The 18164-nt window shown below is 38.3% G+C and overlaps 2 protein-coding genes across 3 annotated transcripts in view; one reads left to right on the top strand and one right to left on the bottom strand.

The window, feature by feature from the left end:
• Positions 1–3314: 3314 nt before the first annotated feature.
• LOC119912181 (protein translocase subunit SecA-like) lies at positions 3315–8212 on the top strand. Its single transcript, XM_038731227.1, has 2 exons — positions 3315–3439; positions 3920–8212. Exon 2 carries the CDS (start codon positions 3941–3943, stop codon positions 7559–7561), a length of 3621 nt encoding a protein of 1206 aa, XP_038587155.1. The 5' UTR covers positions 3315–3439; positions 3920–3940; the 3' UTR covers positions 7562–8212.
• Positions 8213–8891: 679 nt separating this feature from the next.
• The window catches only part of ndrg2 (NDRG family member 2), a 35642-nt gene continuing 26369 nt past the window's right edge, over positions 8892–18164 (bottom strand). For both annotated transcript variants that reach the window (XM_038731229.1, XM_038731230.1), the window contains exons 3-16: positions 17310–17351; positions 15952–16057; positions 15706–15826; positions 15030–15092; positions 14201–14261; positions 13859–13945; positions 13543–13599; positions 13325–13428; positions 13194–13232; positions 13057–13108; positions 12833–12880; positions 12698–12733; positions 12468–12519; positions 8892–12068 (exon numbers count right to left, since the gene is read on the bottom strand). In XM_038731229.1, coding sequence (XP_038587157.1) covers positions 11905–12068; positions 12468–12519; positions 12698–12733; positions 12833–12880; positions 13057–13108; positions 13194–13232; positions 13325–13428; positions 13543–13599; positions 13859–13945; positions 14201–14261; positions 15030–15092; positions 15706–15826; positions 15952–16057; positions 17310–17351 — 1032 coding nt within the window. In that variant the 3' untranslated portion in view covers positions 8892–11904. The remainder of the gene's footprint in view (positions 12069–12467; positions 12520–12697; positions 12734–12832; positions 12881–13056; positions 13109–13193; positions 13233–13324; positions 13429–13542; positions 13600–13858; positions 13946–14200; positions 14262–15029; positions 15093–15705; positions 15827–15951; positions 16058–17309; positions 17352–18164) is intronic.

Here is an 18164-nt window from a genome sequence, read left to right as displayed (position 1 = left end):
TTAGTTGTTAACCAATTCCAGAAACATTTTTTACATGCTAGCCTACATGAAAACAAGTCTCGGTTTAACAGATCCCATCCACATTATCCAACACAACTGTCTTCCTAAAAGGCCTTTACTGGAAACCTGAATGCTAACTTTATTAGAGTGACTCCTCAAAACTTAACTTAAAATTGAAATGAAACTGACATATCATGGCCTGCAGACCAACAACACCTTTCTAATTTTCTTCGAGTCTCTGCCCTGCAGCAATAATTCCATCAACTGAGGCAAATATTAATGTCTGTTCATTAGATTGAATTACATCTTAAATGATAATTGTTCAAGTTGGGATAATAATCAGGCAATGCAAACAAAACTTTGAGTAAATATTGCTGAAACAACAAATAGAAACGTTTTGATCCCCAAATCAGGTTCACACAAGAAGTGTGGCCTTAGGGCTGATTAAGAACAACTGATGTAGAGCAAGCTGTGATATTACTGGTATGATGTAGGCAAATCTTCTGAATAAGAAAGCACATTAGTAGCATAAAAACATGCAACAGCTGATGGACAGTTGGACAGTCACTGAGAGAAACTGATGATTATGGTGACTGCAGAGAAACCTAATTAGTTCTAAGTAGGCCTATGTATTAAGTTCGTCTGCATCACACATATCTACGCATATCATTGAATAAGACTAACATGCTAACTGTCTTTAAACGAGTTTCACAGTTGTTGACTTCAGTATATAGATAGTGATGTAACATTATTTGTCCAGCAGGTGGCAGAAACTCTTTAAATTTTGTAGGGTAAAGCTTGACTGTGAGAATCTTCTTTCTGGATCACATGTAGGCCTAATCAGTGCGGGTTCTAGACCAATTTTATTAATGGGGCCAGGTTGGGGCCAGTTGTTTTGTCAGAGGGGCACATTCAATCCGGGACAAAAGAGACAAAGGCAGTTCAAGCTTTCAAAATGTCTTCTCTAGTATATAATGTAATGTTTTAGTAACAGGATCTTTTCAGTAATTAGTTTTATTAAATTACATTATACAAAAAAATAACATTCCTGTTAACTTTAGCTCAAGTTACAGTACAAAATTAAATACTTAGGCCATCATCTGTGCTTTATAAAGGGGGGATACGTTTTATGGCAGGTGAAATAATTGCTTGGAAAATAGAAACTTCTCCATATTCACCCCTTTTATTAGTCCTGGTGTGAAGTATACACAAAATTAAATACTTGATAGTAGGCCATCATTTTCTCTCAAGTTGGGATCATTAGGATTTTATTGACACACTTGTATTGGTAATCCTTATAGGTTCAGTTCTTTATCGATGCTCTATCTCCCTAGTTGCATATATTATTTTAAAAAAAAAATTCACATTTTTTATTAACTAACTGTTGTTTCTAGAGCAGCAACAGGATTTACAACAGCAAAGTCAGTATCTCACTGGAAACAAATCTAACATGCCAGTAAAATAAATCATATTCCTGACAATCCCTCCTGTCGTCCTCCTCCTCCCTCTGCAGTTGCTGCTGGTAGAGAGGAGGGCTGGTCTGTCTCAGCCACCAGCTGAGTTTATAATGTGCCATATTTTAATGTACAGGCAAACTAAACTGAACAGTTACTAAAGACAGACAGCTTTCACTTCAGCTTACATGTGTAAAACCAACATCTGGTGGATGAGAGACTGAGCAGATTAAAACATCGTGTTTTGCATATTTATGCTTATTAAACAAGAGTGTTGGTAAAGAATTGGCTTTTTACTGGCTAAGTCTTTATTGCACCACGTACATACACTAACCAGCGTAGTTGTCGTCAATTTCCGCTGATCAGCTGGCTGACTTCGATCCGTGTGTGCGCATGCGCATGTGTGGAAGCGCTCTGCAGATACAGATGAGTGGAGAGGCATTTTACTAAGAGCAGTTTTGCCTCAAAGAATTACCTTTTTTTAATCAATGGCAATGCAAAGAAATTAAAGGTAAACTGTACAATCAAAATGCTGGTAAACGTCCTGAGATAACAGCCTGTGTAAAACAAGGCAAAACAAGACCAACTTTAATTATTCACACGTAAATATCAAATGTATGATCATCTGTTGGCATGAAAATGTTTAGCTGTCACAGCTAGGTCACCATCACTTGAGTACACCTTGATAGGCTACCAAGAAGTCTTTTTCTGATTGTCAAGAAAATGAAAGAACAAAATACAAGCTGGAACCAGTGGTGTAGGGGACGTTTGTCTGTGGACAACAAAGAAGTTACCCAAGACATGGTGTGACCTTTGCCAAACAGCCCTTCGCACGTCATTTCTGCCATAAATCAAATGTATGATCATATTCTGTCATGGAAATGTTTGGCTGTCACAGGTCACCATGCCTTGAGTACACCTTGATAAGCTACCAAGAAGTCATGTGTTTTTCAAGAATCATTGTGTGAAAGTGAAAGAAAAATGCTGGTACCAGTCGCGTAGGGGAATTCTGTTAGTGGACAACAAAGAAGTTAGCATAGCGTGACCTCTGCCAAACAGCCTTTTGCATGACTTTTCTGCTGTCATAGCCTATTCTTTGTACAGGTAAGTACAGTTGCTTGCACACTGCCCAAAACAAACACAAGATACAAGGTAGTTTATTTGTCATTATATAGCACAAGTTTGTATAAAAAAACTAAATATGTAGTTCCTTCATGCTACACACGCAACATACAATAAAGTGTAGGCTTTATATTAAAATATGGTTACATATAAAATAAAGCAATATATACTGTTATTTAAATACATATATACATACATGTATACATGCAGAACATCCCACAGTGTATTTTTTGAATTTGCATCTGGGGTGAATGTAAACAGCAGCAACCAGATGATGGTTTCATCTTCATATTAACTAAAGGTATCTTTTTACTTTTTAAGTTTTAAGTTATAGTGATTCAATCCTTCTTGTTGTGTCTGTCTGTCTGTCTGTCTATCTATTATTAATATTTATATTGAGATTGATTAAATAAGACATTTAAATATGTGATGTGAGGTTAGCTCAAAACACCAAATGGGATCAATTCTTCTAATCCGTGTGTAAAGATATGTGTTGCCGTTACAGGGTGATAAGATAAGATATGATTACTTTTGCTTTGTCATGACTTAGGGTTGTATGCATTGATACCAGCAAACTTTTAGAAATGGAGAAATGTTGTTTTGGAGGGCACAAGTGCTGAAAGTAAAAATAAGAAAGTAACTTACAAGAAAGTAAGTTAAAGTAAGTAACACAGTTTACAGGAAGTCCAATATATAAATCGAAAGGAAGGCAGGAAATCCCCACAGGGCGGTGCCTGGGCAAGTTTGGCGAAAAAGAAACAACAACAAACGATTAAAAAGAAAGAATCAAACACACAGGCTGCAGATCATCTCAGGTGTCCTAAAGACACACACTGCTTCTCTTTTTTTTTCATCTCTCACAGGTGAGTATTAGACTGCTACATTAATATATTAAATGTGTTAATAACAAAAAAATCAATCAACTTAAAAAAACTTTTTTACCCATTGCAAATGTCATTTCTGTAACAGCATCAGTGCATATACATAAGTGGACAGACCTCAAGCAAAGAGTAGATAATATTGAAGTATGCCTAAAAATGTCCATAAATAAACAAACAATAGGGTCAAGCACCCAAGCTAGCTCAGGGATTAATGATTCTGATGGAAGTAATAATGTGAATAGTTATAACTGTGTTTTGATGCATTTTTATGAATATTTGCTTGCTGTGCAATGTAGAGAATAAAAACTGCTAAATATAAATTAAGAATGAAACCTGTTATACACCAATATTTAAGTTAATGCTGTAACAAGTAAACATATTATAATTACAATATTACTGAATTGCAGGTATTAAATAGAGTATTGCTTTAAGGATATTTTTTCCCATTTCTATTTTGACCAGATTTGACAGTTTTCCTACAAAATGGATGAATATGACAGGGATACCGGAGAGGAAGAATTGGTTAAAAGATTCAGAACTTTTCTCTTTACTCAAAGTTTGTTGACTCCCAACAAAAATGAAGAGCTTCTTCTCAACAAGCTGCAGGGACTGGTTACAAATATCAAATGGAGCCCAACTGATGCCACTGACTTGTTCAACGCTCTGCTGAAGCGATTTGAGAGATCAACAACAAATGACAGATTACCTCTGCCACTATGGATGCTGAAAATGTTGCATTGTATAGAGATTAATTACATTACTCCCAGCTGGAGATGTCAAACAGGAACACTTATCGAGCTGGTCCGAGACGAGACTGTAACAGATGAAAACCTCAAAAAATGTTTAGCAGACGATACAGAAAAGAATCTGGATGAAATTCTTGAGGAAATCCGCCAACAGAAGTTAAACCAAATTGATGAAAAGCTTTTAGATGATGTGAGGGACATTGTGTCATCAGTTGATGAAGATCTTACATTACACAATAATGGATCACAGCAGAGTGGTTTGAAAAAAGACTTGCTGGAGCTCTGTCAGGCAGCAGAAAAAACTCACTTCAGACCACGACTGACACAAATGGTGAGCTGGTGTATCATGGCTCTTTCCAAAACAGGGCGGTTAGTTCAGGTTGGCACTGGAGAGGGGAAGTCGTGTATCGTGGCAATGTTTGCAGCTTTCAGAGCTATGAGAGGTGACAAGGTAGACATCATGTCCAGCTCTCCTGTTCTAGCAGAGCGAGATTTGAAAGATTGGCGAGAGTTTTATAAAGTTTTGAACATCAGTGTAGACTGCAACACTAACAAACAGGACAAAGACTTAAAAAAGTGCTATAAGTGTCAGGTTGTTTATGGTACTGTGGAGGAGTTTGCGGGAGACTGGCTCCGGCATCACTTCAAAAGGACAGACATATTTGGGCAAAGACAATTCCAGTGTGCAATTGTGGATGAAGTGGATTCCTTGATGCTAGATAAGGGTCTTCATGTGGTTTATATAAGTAGTGACATGCCTGCTTTGCAACATCTCAATCCACTCTTGGCATTCATATGGGCCACTGCTAATCAGTTCAGTAAGATTAGCACAGAGACAACTGTGGGGAGAAAATACCCCTTCCATCATGTTGTGCTTGAAAATATAACAAAGGGCAAATATGTTGATGAGTTTACCATCCTTCAAATGGCTGAGGACACAGGTATACTGGGAAAAGGTTCTGTTAGGGACCTTAGAAAGAACCCGAGCCTTTTAACTGAAAAAACTGCAAGCGTTACTGCTAACCAGCTGGCAAAGTTCTTTGAGACAGCAGAGAGTAGATTCCCATCTTGTCAGTTTGCTCTGCACTGCGTAAACAATGATGGAGCAATAGAGGAACTGAACAAAGGACAACAAATAGAAATGGCTGGAAGACAGAGAGTACCACTGCTTTTAAGGAATGGAGGCTTCTGTCAGTACATGTATTCTGATGAAGAGAGTGTACAGAGAGCTGCAGAAACAGAAATAAAACGTGCTCTGCATTTTACACCATGTGAACTGAGCCAAGATAAAAGTAGCTGCTACGTCCCGGGCTTCCTCTCAGATCTGGTCAAATCTAAACTAAAGGTCTGGATTGAAAATGCATTCTACGCACAAACAATGACCATGGATCATGAATACATTGCTGAGACACATGGGATAGTGCCTGTTGACTACAGCTGCACAGGTGTTGTTGAAAACAACATGAAATGGTCAGATGGGCTACAGCAGTTTCTTGAAATGAAACATCAGTCCAAGCTGAGTGACATGACAGCCATCACAAACTATATGTCCAATGTTGGCTTGCTTCAAAAGTATGAAGATCAGATTTTTGGAATCTCTGGGACTCTTGGCCAACAAGCTGAGACTGAGACCTTGCAGAAAATCTACAAAGGGATCAAGACCTGTCAGATACCTTCATTCAAACGCAGAAAGCTGTTTGAGGTTGAAGGCGTAATTGTAGATGATGAAAAAGAATGGATTGAGAAAATCTGCCATGTTGTCAATGGACAAACCAACTCTACTCCATACAGGGATCCAAGAGCTGTGTTGGTCATCTGTGAGACCATCAATCGAGCAAAGGTTCTCCACAAAGCTCTGGGAGGCAAGGTCCCCAACAAAAAGCTTTACATAAGCAACAATATGGACAATTCTGAAGTCTTTAAAGAGCTTCAAGCTGGAAACGTAATCATAGCAACAAACCTTGCAGGCCGTGGAACAGATCTTAAGGTTTCAGACGACGTAAAGAAAGCTGGAGGTTTGTTTGTTTTGCAGACCTTCCTGCCAAAGAATGCTCGAGTGGAGGCGCAGGCATTTGGCCGCACTGCTAGACAAGGATCTCCTGGGTCTGCTCAGCTAGTTGTCTGCTCCAGTCATCTGTCAGATACACTGAAACTTCTGGCTTTAATGGGCAAACTTCAATATTTATTGGAAAATATAACTGATGTCATGCCAGTTTATCAAGATCTTTTTGTGAAGCAATTACAACTGTATCCTAACAGCCAAGGACATGACAAATCTCAACATTTACTGTTGACACTGTGGCACATTTTAACAAAAACCTCAGATTCAAGAATAAAGACAGTTAAAATTGCCAGAAATTACCATGTTCAAAAAACATTTGCTAGATTCTTAGAGTGTGACATCCCAGTGATAAAGAAGAAGGAAGAGCTTTTCAGTCAGTATCTGGACATACTGGATGAAGTGTACAAAAACAGTAACAACAAGCCAGCAGATTCAGATTTGTCTGCACTGAATGAATTCTGGGGTATGTGGCTACTCACCAACTTCAATGAGGATGATTCTATTGTGGACTTAAAAAAAAAACTAACTGAAGACCTGAAAACAGCCAGGCAAAAACTCAGATGGAAAGAATCACCCTCATCAAACCTCCACCACTACACTGCATTTGGCAATGAGCTGCAGGAAAAGGGACATCTCAGAGAGAGTATCAAGATGTACACTAAGGCCATACAGGAGGACCACTGCTGGGCAGCATTTGCATATTACAACCGTGCATTTGCATCATTAACCCAGAAAGATGGGCATCAGGATCCAAGCTGCATCGATCAAGCTCTGGAAGATTTGCAAAATGCACTCAGGTCTGTTGAGCTCTACTGTGAACAAATTGAGGTCACTTGGAGATACTCCAAACAACAAATCGAGAACCTCCACAGCGATTCAGATAGATTTGACAGTCACATCAAAGTCAGATACCAGGTGTTGCTGTGTTTGAAGAAAAACATTAATGAGGCCACAGGGAAGCTTGAAAGGACAAGAGACACTGGTGGGGTTGTTAAACTAAATAAGAAGTTAGTTTACTTCCTTGTTTCATCAAAGCTGTTTCTTCCCATGGTAAAACATACTTTAAAATCACTGAATCTAATCTACTTCAGAGACCCTCTGAAGATGCTTCAGCTCATCAGTGATCCCTCATTTGACATTTCCATTGAACTGAAGTGTCTGGAATCTCTGGGGCTGAGTCATGTCTATACATTAGACACACTGCCCTTTCTCAAAAGACCTTCCTCGATGATACATAGTGTCCTGCATCGGGTTCTTGATAGGGTGTTGAGAAGTTTTAAATGTTTGTTCAAATGATTTAGGTAATGCCCTCGAGCATTAGCAATCTGCAGCATGGACTCATACAGAAATGGAGTGAAATAATCTGTGTAAGACACAAACTTCAGGAACGTTCACCTTAACTAACATCATTTAGATTTTAAAGTTGATTAATCACTTTTAAGGAAATTTCTTATTCACTAAACCATGTGATCCTAACTGAAAACAAAGAAACAATCAAAAATGTAACTTTTAAGTGTCCATCAAGAAGTTTCAGATGTTGCATTTTGATAGAAAAGCCTACTAACTAGTTCTTATTTCTTTGTAGCAGTACATGATATATTTTTATAATTGCTAGCCAAATATATGATGTATTAATTTTTTAATTAAGAACTTATTACATTTTGGCCACATATGTATAGAGTGTAATTTATAAGGTTATCTACTTCATCACCTGTGTCTTGGTAATGGTTGGTTTTAATCTTTATAAGATGCAGTAACTTGCGATACAGATACTAAACTAGTGTGTATTATATGTCGTGGTTTGGAGTAATCATGAAAATAATTTCTGTTATGTGTCTTGAAATATGATTGACAGCATATTTCTCTATTTTCATTTCCATTTTATTATAATTTTAATAATTTTTTATATTAAAAAGAAAGTTATCACCACAGAGAAACCTGGTGGTTATTATCCAGCAAGACGACTCTCATGACTAGAACATTATCTTTTAGTAATGAAGCATAATGTAGTCCATGTTCTTCAAAACACAAAAACCCTTTTTTCACAGAAACACAGCGGAAGGACTATCCAGCATAAAGGCCTAAATCTTATCACCTCATCCGGCTGTGTGGTATATAGCCTAATATGGTCCTTAAGTTTGCCTGCTTTGGAGACTGGAGTGATATGACACTTCATAAGTTTCACACCGTATTACACATTTATTTCACAAATGCAGTATATACAACTGGTTACAGTTAGGATGGTTTAGGTAAAACATACGTTTGGGTAAAGACTTGGGGGATTTAGTCAAAGTCATCTTCATTGAGCTCATTTGAAAAAAAAACAATTCAAGAGCAGGCAGGACTTGAGGATGTTGGCGCCATTTGTGTAATTGTAACAGTTTGAGAATACAGTATCATACTTCAAATACAAGCTAGCCTTATCAAGGTCTTGTTTTGCTAAAGTGCATCAAGAACTGTCTATGCTACAAAGAGGTCTTTTCCCCTATATTTAATTTGATTCTAAATACTAAGTCTGAATGTGGATGTATTAGCAAGAGACCAAATCAACAAAACACTGCAAAGGCAAATTGTATACAACATATTTTCATCAACCCCTCTTGAAAATGTAACACAGGAGACAGAATATTTCTCTTAAGCTTTTATTAATATTTAAGGTAGCTTTTTTTTAAGGATGTCCATTGTTATACACAGAAAAATTAGCCACACAAGTAAATTTGATTGTATTCTCTTTACCTTTAATCTTTTTTTAAAATTGTTAATTATATGGTTCTCCCATATCAGCGCTAATGCTAAAAAAGTTACACAAGAACAATCACACGGTTAACTAACTTGTGAGCACATCGGGACGGTAAACTAACACTTCACAGAGATAAAACCCAAAAAAATGAAATTTCAAAACATAAAAGGGGAAAGAGAAATATGATGGAACTTAAGAGACAAACAAAAGACAAAATGGACAAGCATTTACAATCACACAGCCCGGCTCATCTCTCCACAAAGAAGTACCACTCTGTTTTCCTATTTGGCAATTTTATTTTCTAGGCTCCTCCTATTATCTCTTATTTGGTAGACGTCCCCATGCCTGACTGAGTATAATTTATATCTGGAAGGAGGCAAACATTTACATTCTGAACTTCAGCCCTCTGGACAGATCACATTTTGCATTTATACCCTATAGCATCTAAACATCAAGATTTGTGTTTGCCTGATTAAACGTAAACAAAAAGCTGTTCAGCGGTTCAAAGGCTGGCTGTGAATTGCACTATGAGATGGGCCAGAGGGGAAGTGACTTAAAACAGATTATTGTCGTCATCACCACCACCATAATTAATATCTAGCCAAGTAGCAGTCTATTTAAAGACCAAATCTGAGGCCCTCCACCGACTTTCCTGTTGCTGTCATCAAAACCGTCGCTCCATCTCGACTTCAAACAGGTTTGGGAAAGGAGCACTAGAAAGCACGTAACATACAGGCAACCAACTGACTCAGAAATTATACTTCGTATTTTAAAAAAAAAAGTAAAATCTGATGAAATGCTGCACAGGTGCGTGCCCACAAGTGGCACACTTACAAATGCACATTAGCTCCAAGGATATCACATTGGGTCCAATTACGGCTCCTTAAAAAGTACGGTCAGTCCAAACACGTCAGAGGGCAGTGGCAAGCTTAGTTTTGATCTGCTGCTGAAATATTAACCATTTCTAATAAGTGAGCCACTATAAGTGATGCCAAAAGGCACAAATTCAGCTCAGAGCATTTCTGATGACAGAATTTTAACAAAAAGGTATTTTCGGGCTCTTCGCTTTGGCAGTAAGAATGCTTATTGGCTGCAATACCCAATTGGTTGTTTCAAGGTGTAGATATTGGCTGATTATTTTTCTACTCTTGCAACTACAGGAGGCAAAATCTTTTGCCTCTTATGACTTAGGCTGTACTAAAAGGTACAGCCCAGGTGGCAACAATTGTATACCATTCTTTGTGTCAAGTGTTGGCAGTGAAGGGGCTGGTTCATTGTCATTAATAAGTCACAGGGGATTTTCGTTGGTCTCTAAACTTTTTTATAGGACCCTGGCCGTCTTTGCTGCATTAATTGTGATTTCCGGGTACAAGCAATTCCATACACCTCACATTTACTTCCTCAGACACACACACATATCGCAACAATCACATGCAAACACAATTCTCCTGACCCCATTGCTTGAATAAAGCCACTTGTTGAGCGTGTGTTTATTTGACCTCACATTGCGCAGAAACTCAAGTATGGTAGCTGGGTTTGTTAGGAGGTATCCATGCACGGGCAAGGCTAAGAGCTTACAACCCAGGTGATAAACACAGTGATCCCTTCTGGTTACGCCCAACACTGAAATGCAATATCCATGCTAGCATGCTACTTTATGATGTAATGCTCCCTGTTGAGTAGCACACAAGGGTGGATATTGGGACACGCAGTGCGAGACAGCCAGCAATATTGGAAGCACTATTCAGTGTGCGACTAGTGTTAACCATAGGGTGCTAGGCTAGCTAGCTAAAGCGCACAAACACCCTCAGTCTCACCTATGCTTACCTGCAGGCTGCCATGTTTGCTAAACACTCCAAGCTAACAAAACAGCACACATCCAAGTCCACACAACTCATTAGCAAAATATAAAAGAAAAATATTATCCAGTCAGTATTCACATGGGCTGATACCAGGCATGCAACTTCCAAACAGTCCAGAAGAAGAAAAAAACAAAACAAAAGAAGCTTCCTGCCGACCTTCTCAAATCCAATGGGAAAACAAAACAGTCACTTAGAGACGGGGTAAATGGAAGACATAAACAACCTGGCGACATCGAAGAGAAATTAGTCACTAAATGGCTCTCATAGGCTGTTGCCACATGATGGGTCAACCAGTCAGCAGCTTCAGTCCCTTGCTGAGGCAGGTTACAAATAAGATAATACAATCAGATTAAAGAAATAAAATAACAATAAAAGTATTTTTTTTAAAAATCAAATGAAAAGAAATAAAAATGACAATAAAAACTAGCTTAAAAAGTAGTAGACACACATTGTTATAAGTATCTCTGCTATAGTATGTTTTTTTTTTAATCTATGTCATTTTAAAGTCATTGCGTAATAAAGACGTGTTACAGGTTTTTTTCTATTTATTATCATCATCATCAGCTTGAATATCACCATCAACAATACCGTTTTCTGAATTCTTACTATTGGTTAACGCAAGGTGCGGTCTCTATAGGCCTCCTATCTAAATTAAAGGGCTCTATTGGCTGACAGAGGTTCCAATAGAGGGAAGGAGGGAGGACTGGCGGCCATTCTTTCCTCACATCCCCCCCTTTTTTTTATTAATCTCTTCTAGCCTTTAAGCCACTTTGTTTTCACCTGGAAGGGGGACGTGAGGAGAGGGACTGGACTTTGTATGTGGTGCAAAATGTGGAGGTTTTTATCTTCCTCTTTCTCCCTCCTTCTCCCTGTCTATTCCTATTCTGTTCTTGTGGGGAATGATGGGAGTTGTTTAGTGACAAATAAGTAACCCATTCGTCTCGTTCCTGCATTATTGTCATGCTTCATCTTTCCCTTCCTCATGTCTCTGCCCTCTTCTCTTTCTCACTCTCACACTATCTATCATTTTTTTTCCTTCAGCAAGACACCTCCATTGTTTGGGAGGGGCTGGGCGGCATCTGGCCACCCTGCGAGCCCTGGGACAGGGTGCGGGAGCGAGAGCGGGACCCATCCATGGAGTAGGAGGACGAGAGGGAGGTGGTGCGAGAGCGGGACAGGCGGGTCATGCAAGATGAAGCCACTGTGGATAAATGGATAGAAAGATGTGGATAGACAAATTAGAAATCAATGCAAACACTATGCAACATCTAAAATGATAAGGCAGGTAGTTTTTTAACATTAATGGAGCTCTAAAACACATATGGATTAAGCTATATCAGGCTTTGGCTACACAGACAATACTTGCTATTAGGATCAATTAATTGTTAGTTTTATTATTTTCATGGGACTTGATAAGGCTGGTGATACACAAAATGTTTTTTTTGAGCAAGACTGCACACAACCAGGAAGAATAGGTGGTTTAACATATACTATGCATGTGATGAAATCCTACAATGGAGCACTTTGGCAATTATTACCTTATGTATCACTGTATGTGTAATATGTACGTAAATTCTTTTACTGGATGAAGTGAACTTACTGTAGCCCATTCCCTGGATGAAATACTTGAACGCCTCAGTCAGTTTAGCAGGCTGCAAAAACATTGAAAAGAAATGGTGTTTTATATTCCATCTATACAATTACTCATTTTTACATTAGCTTTAACATCCATGTTGTAAATATCAGAATCAGAAACACTTTATTGTATACTGAATATTACAACAGGGGATATTGCACATTAAATAATATTTAAAAAATGTTTTTTGTTACCTGGGTCAGCTGAGGGAGACCACCAGCATCAGCCATCTGTGGAGGAGGCAGACAGGAAGTGTGTATGAGTGAATGACAAAATTAAGTGAGGAAGAACGGAGAAACATTGAAAACAGAAGACACAAGGGTAGTTACCTTAAGAAATGAGGTTGTTGTGGGGTCCATTTTGCTGTTGCACTCCACCTAGTGGTTCACAGGAGGAAAAACACTAAATTTCTGCCATCACAACAAGACACGCAGACATCTGAATGTGTTTATGAATCAGAAAATATAAGAACAGTTGAAACATGCATATAAACTTTTAAATTCCCATTAAGAGACATTGTAGAACTAAAATAAATAAATAAGCTGAAACTTACAGCAGCGTCCTCATATGGAGCCTGGTCACCCACCACCAACATTACTGGACACCTGAGGTTGACAAAATAGAGATTAGAATTGGATTAGGGTGGGTTTTGGGAGATTTTATATACATATGGACATAAGTAATACTTACTTGAAGCTGCTGTTGCGGTCAAAGGTCAAGTCTCTGCGACTGCATGGAAATGAAAAGAGCAGATTATCTTCGTCCGTGTATGATGTGGAGTATACTTGCATTCATGTAATGACGCGTGTGGGTGTGTTTACCTGTTGTAAGTCTTCCAGAAGAGCTCTATGTTAAACTGATTAGAGGCTTTGGAGATTCGCTCTCTGTGAGACTGCACTAGCTCTGTGTTTGATGACAGCTCCTCCTACAAGGAAATGGACATTTTTGTCAACTGCAACCCAAAACACTCACAAAACCATGCAATACAAGTCACCAGGTGGAACATTTGGCATATACATTTTATACGTTGACGTTGTACCTGACTGAAAAGGTGGGACATGAGCTGCTCAGTGAGGGAGGATGTCACCGAGATGAGCTAGAGAGGAAGAGAATCAATAGGATTGTTCATCATTCAGTAAGTTTAATGTGATAAGCAATAACATAATCAATAGTAGTCTGGGACACAGGCCGTTCATACAGTCACATAATTTCATATCCAAAGCTAAAGTTAAATTGATGGAGAACTCACATTAGGACTAACTAGATCAAATTTCCACATGTTTCTGTGCACAAAACAATGCAGGCCTGACTGGGAAGGAATGAAGAAAGGAAGACAGAAAGAAAACCAAACGTACCTTCTGAGCAGCCCAGTCTATCCATCCTCGGGTGTTAGTGTCAATGTTGACCAGAACCAGACCTTCCACTGAATCAGGGTTCGCAAGCTGAAGAGAGAAAGGAAGCAACAGAGAGACAGATGGTGAGACGACAAGAAAAAACATCACAAGACAGAATGTTTCCAGACTCGGGTTATTTCAGTAGTCAAAGTTGCAGACAGAAATGTGCATGAATGACACTGTTTCACATATCTAAAAATGACGGGTAGTGTCATGACCACGTTTCACCGCTGCTTGACCAACAAAACAAAGTGTAGTATCATTAGCCACCGTCAGAAGACATAAACAAAAGATGACACTCACTGAAAACTTTGCGAGGATGTACGCTCCGGCTCCCACGCCCACTCCGATTACAGTGCGGAAGCTGACAAAATAAACAGACGTATTCAAACACACAGTAGCTGGAGAAGAGTGCAAGGCTATTTTAAAAATAAAAGTAATAATAAAACATTTCTGAAAGCATTCATTCCCTCAAACATTACTGTAGGTGCTACTGAAATGGGTGGGTAGTTAGTGCCAATGGACGTACCAAATTTGTTACAAACGGCAGATTTGTCGCATTTTTTGTAGGTCTGGACACACAACACTATTCCAGACGTTCCAGCCATGATTTGTGTGTCAGGTAATGTTAAATGACTTGCCCGTGGACATTCAGCTTACTTTCCAGTTTACCAAGATACGCTGTAGCAACAGTGTGCTAACCCACAACTTAGCTAATGTTAATTGCATTACTTGCCGTGTCGTGGTGTTGGATTTCTCCAGAACTGCTTGCACCTTTAAGTTCACATGACCCAATTGCATCATTAAATAATTCAGGAGTCCCCATGATACTGAACTGAGTGAAATGTAAGTAGAAATTACACTTTCAAATGAACCTGCATCTCTCCAATCTTTGTGTTCTCCACCCAACATAATAAAATCATTTTGAAAAGTATAATGGTCCACATAATTGGATTAAGTTTCCCCACCTTGTATCTTTTTTAACAACCAGCAGCACTACAGTAATGACAATAAAACAACAAGTGTATCTGTTTATAATAATATGACAAGAACATCATGCATGTGTACATCACGTGCAGTTACCCTCTGTGTGGCAAATGAAATCCCATCAAAATAAATACCGTTAACTCACTTGAAAAACTGTAGGACAGCAGGGATCATCTCTGCTATGGTATCCATGGTGGGATACTGGTAACTGGAAAACAAAAATTATCTCAGTCTAATAAACCATCATAATATGAAAACACAAACATCCAAATGTTTATTTATAGTGTAAAAACGTAAAAAAGGTATTCTCTTCTGACCTGGAGTCTCACCAAACCTATGTGTAATCATTGGAAATTACTCACAATACATGATGTTTTATTTCATCTTAAGTGCATGCAGTGTGCTCACACTTTTATCCACAGGGATTAAATACAAGATCAAAAAAAGAAATAAGCTTCAACTTCCAGAATCAGCAGCAGGAGTTAAGGGTCACAGTGGAGATGCTGTGACAATACATGTAGCAAAATCCTCCTGAGCCCGTGCAGTAATCACGCACGGAAGAGAAGCGCAGGGGGAAGAAATAAGGAGTGCGTATAGAGAAAGAGAAAAGGACAGATTTTCTTTAAAACCTCTGACAAGAGCGTATTAAAGACCGGAGAGGAGGGAGATTTGCGTTGAGTATTTTTGGAAGAGATTAGGTTTAAGCCCGCCACAGAGGATTGTTTCCATTTCTGAGAAGTTAACTTAAATAATAAAAAATAAAAAAAGGAAGGTTACCGCAGGACAACCAGCACGTACACACACATAATTTCATGTCATACCCTGCGGGGTAGGTAGCAGCTCCCTCCTCCTGGCCCGGAGCATCAACGTGAATCAGGGTGAAGTTCTTGACAATCTCCTGCATCTCCTCGAACTTAAACAGAGGGGAGAAGCAGCTCTTGCCTGACACAAAAAAAAGAAAAGAGGAATCAAATATGGGAGGTGAAATACAAGTCATGGACGAGTGACAGACTGTGCGATGCAGATTTGAGAAACAAAACGGCAGAGAGAGAAAGAAAGCTACTCACTGTCCAGACCCACATCATGGAAGGTGAGGATGGCAGGCCTTCGGGTGGTTCGTGTGCCGTGGAGGGTCACGTGCAGAACACCATGCGGGGTCTCAATGCTGTGCTCCTGGAGAGAGCAAGAGAAAAAGATCCCACAACAAATTCAAAGAGTGATACTGACCTTTCTGGAGTGAGATTGCATTTTTTTACTCCTTATTAATTTTTAGTCTTTAGACCTTAATAATAATAATAATAATAATAATAATAATAATAATAATAATAATAATAATAATAACAATAATAATAATAATCTTTATTTGTAGAGCACTTTTCAAAACAAGTTACAAAGTGCTTTAACAAGTGTAAAGACAATAATACCCAAAAGACAATAATACAAAAACAATACGAGATAAAAGAAAGAAAACATTGAAAAGTAAATAAACATAAAATAAGTAAAATAGAATAAAATAAAAGGGATAAAATAAAGTCAAATAAGATCGGGAAAGGCTCTCCTGTAAAAGTATGTTTTAAGAAGGGACTTAAAAGAGTTCACTGACTCCTTCAGTCAGTCATGGCCAAACTTTTTTGGCATTTCAGTTTTGTTTCCTTCGAGAGCGACCAAGATATAAAACATACAAATTTTAAAGTAACAGTCCCTAAATCCACTGTATCTTTTGAGTTACAAACACTTATTCCCCAGCAGGCTTCACTAAGGGCTGTGGAAAGTTTGTTTGTTTTTTTCCCACTTATTAAAACGCATTTTTACAAAAAAGCTGAACATTTGTCTATTGACTTGTTGTTGTTGATTGTTGATTGTAACCTGACCTTTGTGAGATCAGTCATATATATCTTTTCTACTTATGTTAAATGAAAAAGTCATTAATAACCGTAATTCGTTAATGCCAGCATGTGTGTAGCCCAGAGATATGTTTTTTTGTTTGTTTTTTAAAATTGCAAACCATGAAGTTATGTCCAAATGTAACATGTACATTAAGCTGTGTATTATAAAGGCTTGGGTAGGTTCTGCAATCTTTATAAAGACAACAGTCTTTAAGTATTAAAGTTAAGTATCACATTTTGTTTAAATGAAAGAATGTCAAATAGGGTAAAGTGCTTAGAAGTATCATTTAAATCGTGCAAATTAATATTTCTGATACAGTCAAATAAATCAAACTTTATTTGTAATTTAGGTGACTTTAGACGTCACCTACAAATTAATGAAGAACATTCCACATCTCTTTTAGTAATAAGCTATGTTGCACTTCACTCCTGCCTGGTCAAGTAGTTCCGTTATGACTGTATTGTATATTTTGTTTGTTCTCCATACCATGCAACCCATGACCTCTTCAGTCAGTAAATCTGAAGGGAAACAGTGTTACCTGTCCTTGGTCCAGGAGTATCCTGGCAGCCAGTTCAGCATCCTGTGAAAAACGAAAAAAATGACGTGAGAGATGACAACGAGGACTCCAACTAACGATTATTTCTATTATTGATTATCTGCGGATCAATGTAGTTAATATATGTTAAAAACAAACTAAAAAAACATCATAATTCCAGATTCCAAGGTAATGTCTTAAAATGTCTTGTTTTGTCCGAGTTCAAAGCTACAAAAATAATCAGTTTACTATAGTGTAGCAAGCAACTTCTCACATTTGTGAACCTGAAACCATCAGGCATTTTTTCTTAAACAACTAATCGAGTAGGTTTTGATCATTAGCCAGTGATCAAAACATATATCTCTGGAACATGGTGGGTTTTTTTCACCATCCTAACAGCTGTGTTACTTTTACATCATCTTCATCATTTATAATTTTGTAATCTGAGTCACTTTGTCATTTCATTTCCAGAATCTGAACACATTTATTAATTTTTTAATAAATAAATACAAAAAACACTTGAGAGAAAATTCCCAGCTCTTTGTTCTTTCACACTCTTCTTATGCTTAAGTGAGGCCTTGCTTCCTAATTAACACCCACACATGCAAGATGGGTGCCATTACTCTCCCGATAAAGCATCAGAGGGCCTCTTCAGAGAAGCCGGTGGTCATGCTGGGGATTACACGCAGGAAGTCTCTCAGTGGGAGGCTTTAAATGGTGATGCTCATTTGCAACCCTGCTAATAAATTACTAGCCTCAAAAGCTCTAAAAGGAAATTAGCAGTCTGGGAAGTTGAAGTGGAGGTGGGCGGGTGCACATGGGCATCATCGCTGAGGAGGAAATGGAGAGCCCTGGAGA

Source organism: Micropterus salmoides, unplaced genomic scaffold (genome assembly GCF_014851395.1).
Source record: "Micropterus salmoides isolate LMB-PRFRI ecotype aquatic unplaced genomic scaffold, ASM1485139v1 Ms_hic_scaffold_2, whole genome shotgun sequence".
Lineage (NCBI taxonomy): Eukaryota > Metazoa > Chordata > Actinopteri > Centrarchiformes > Centrarchidae > Micropterus > Micropterus salmoides.
The sequence above is the reverse complement of the archived record's forward strand: the minus strand, read 5'-3'. Positions and strand labels throughout refer to the sequence as shown.

Excerpts from the sequence above, each read along its gene's own strand:
- LOC119912181 (XM_038731227.1), top strand. The coding sequence starts at position 3,941 with ATGGATGAATATGACAGGGATACCGGAGAGGAAGAATTGGTTAAAAGA.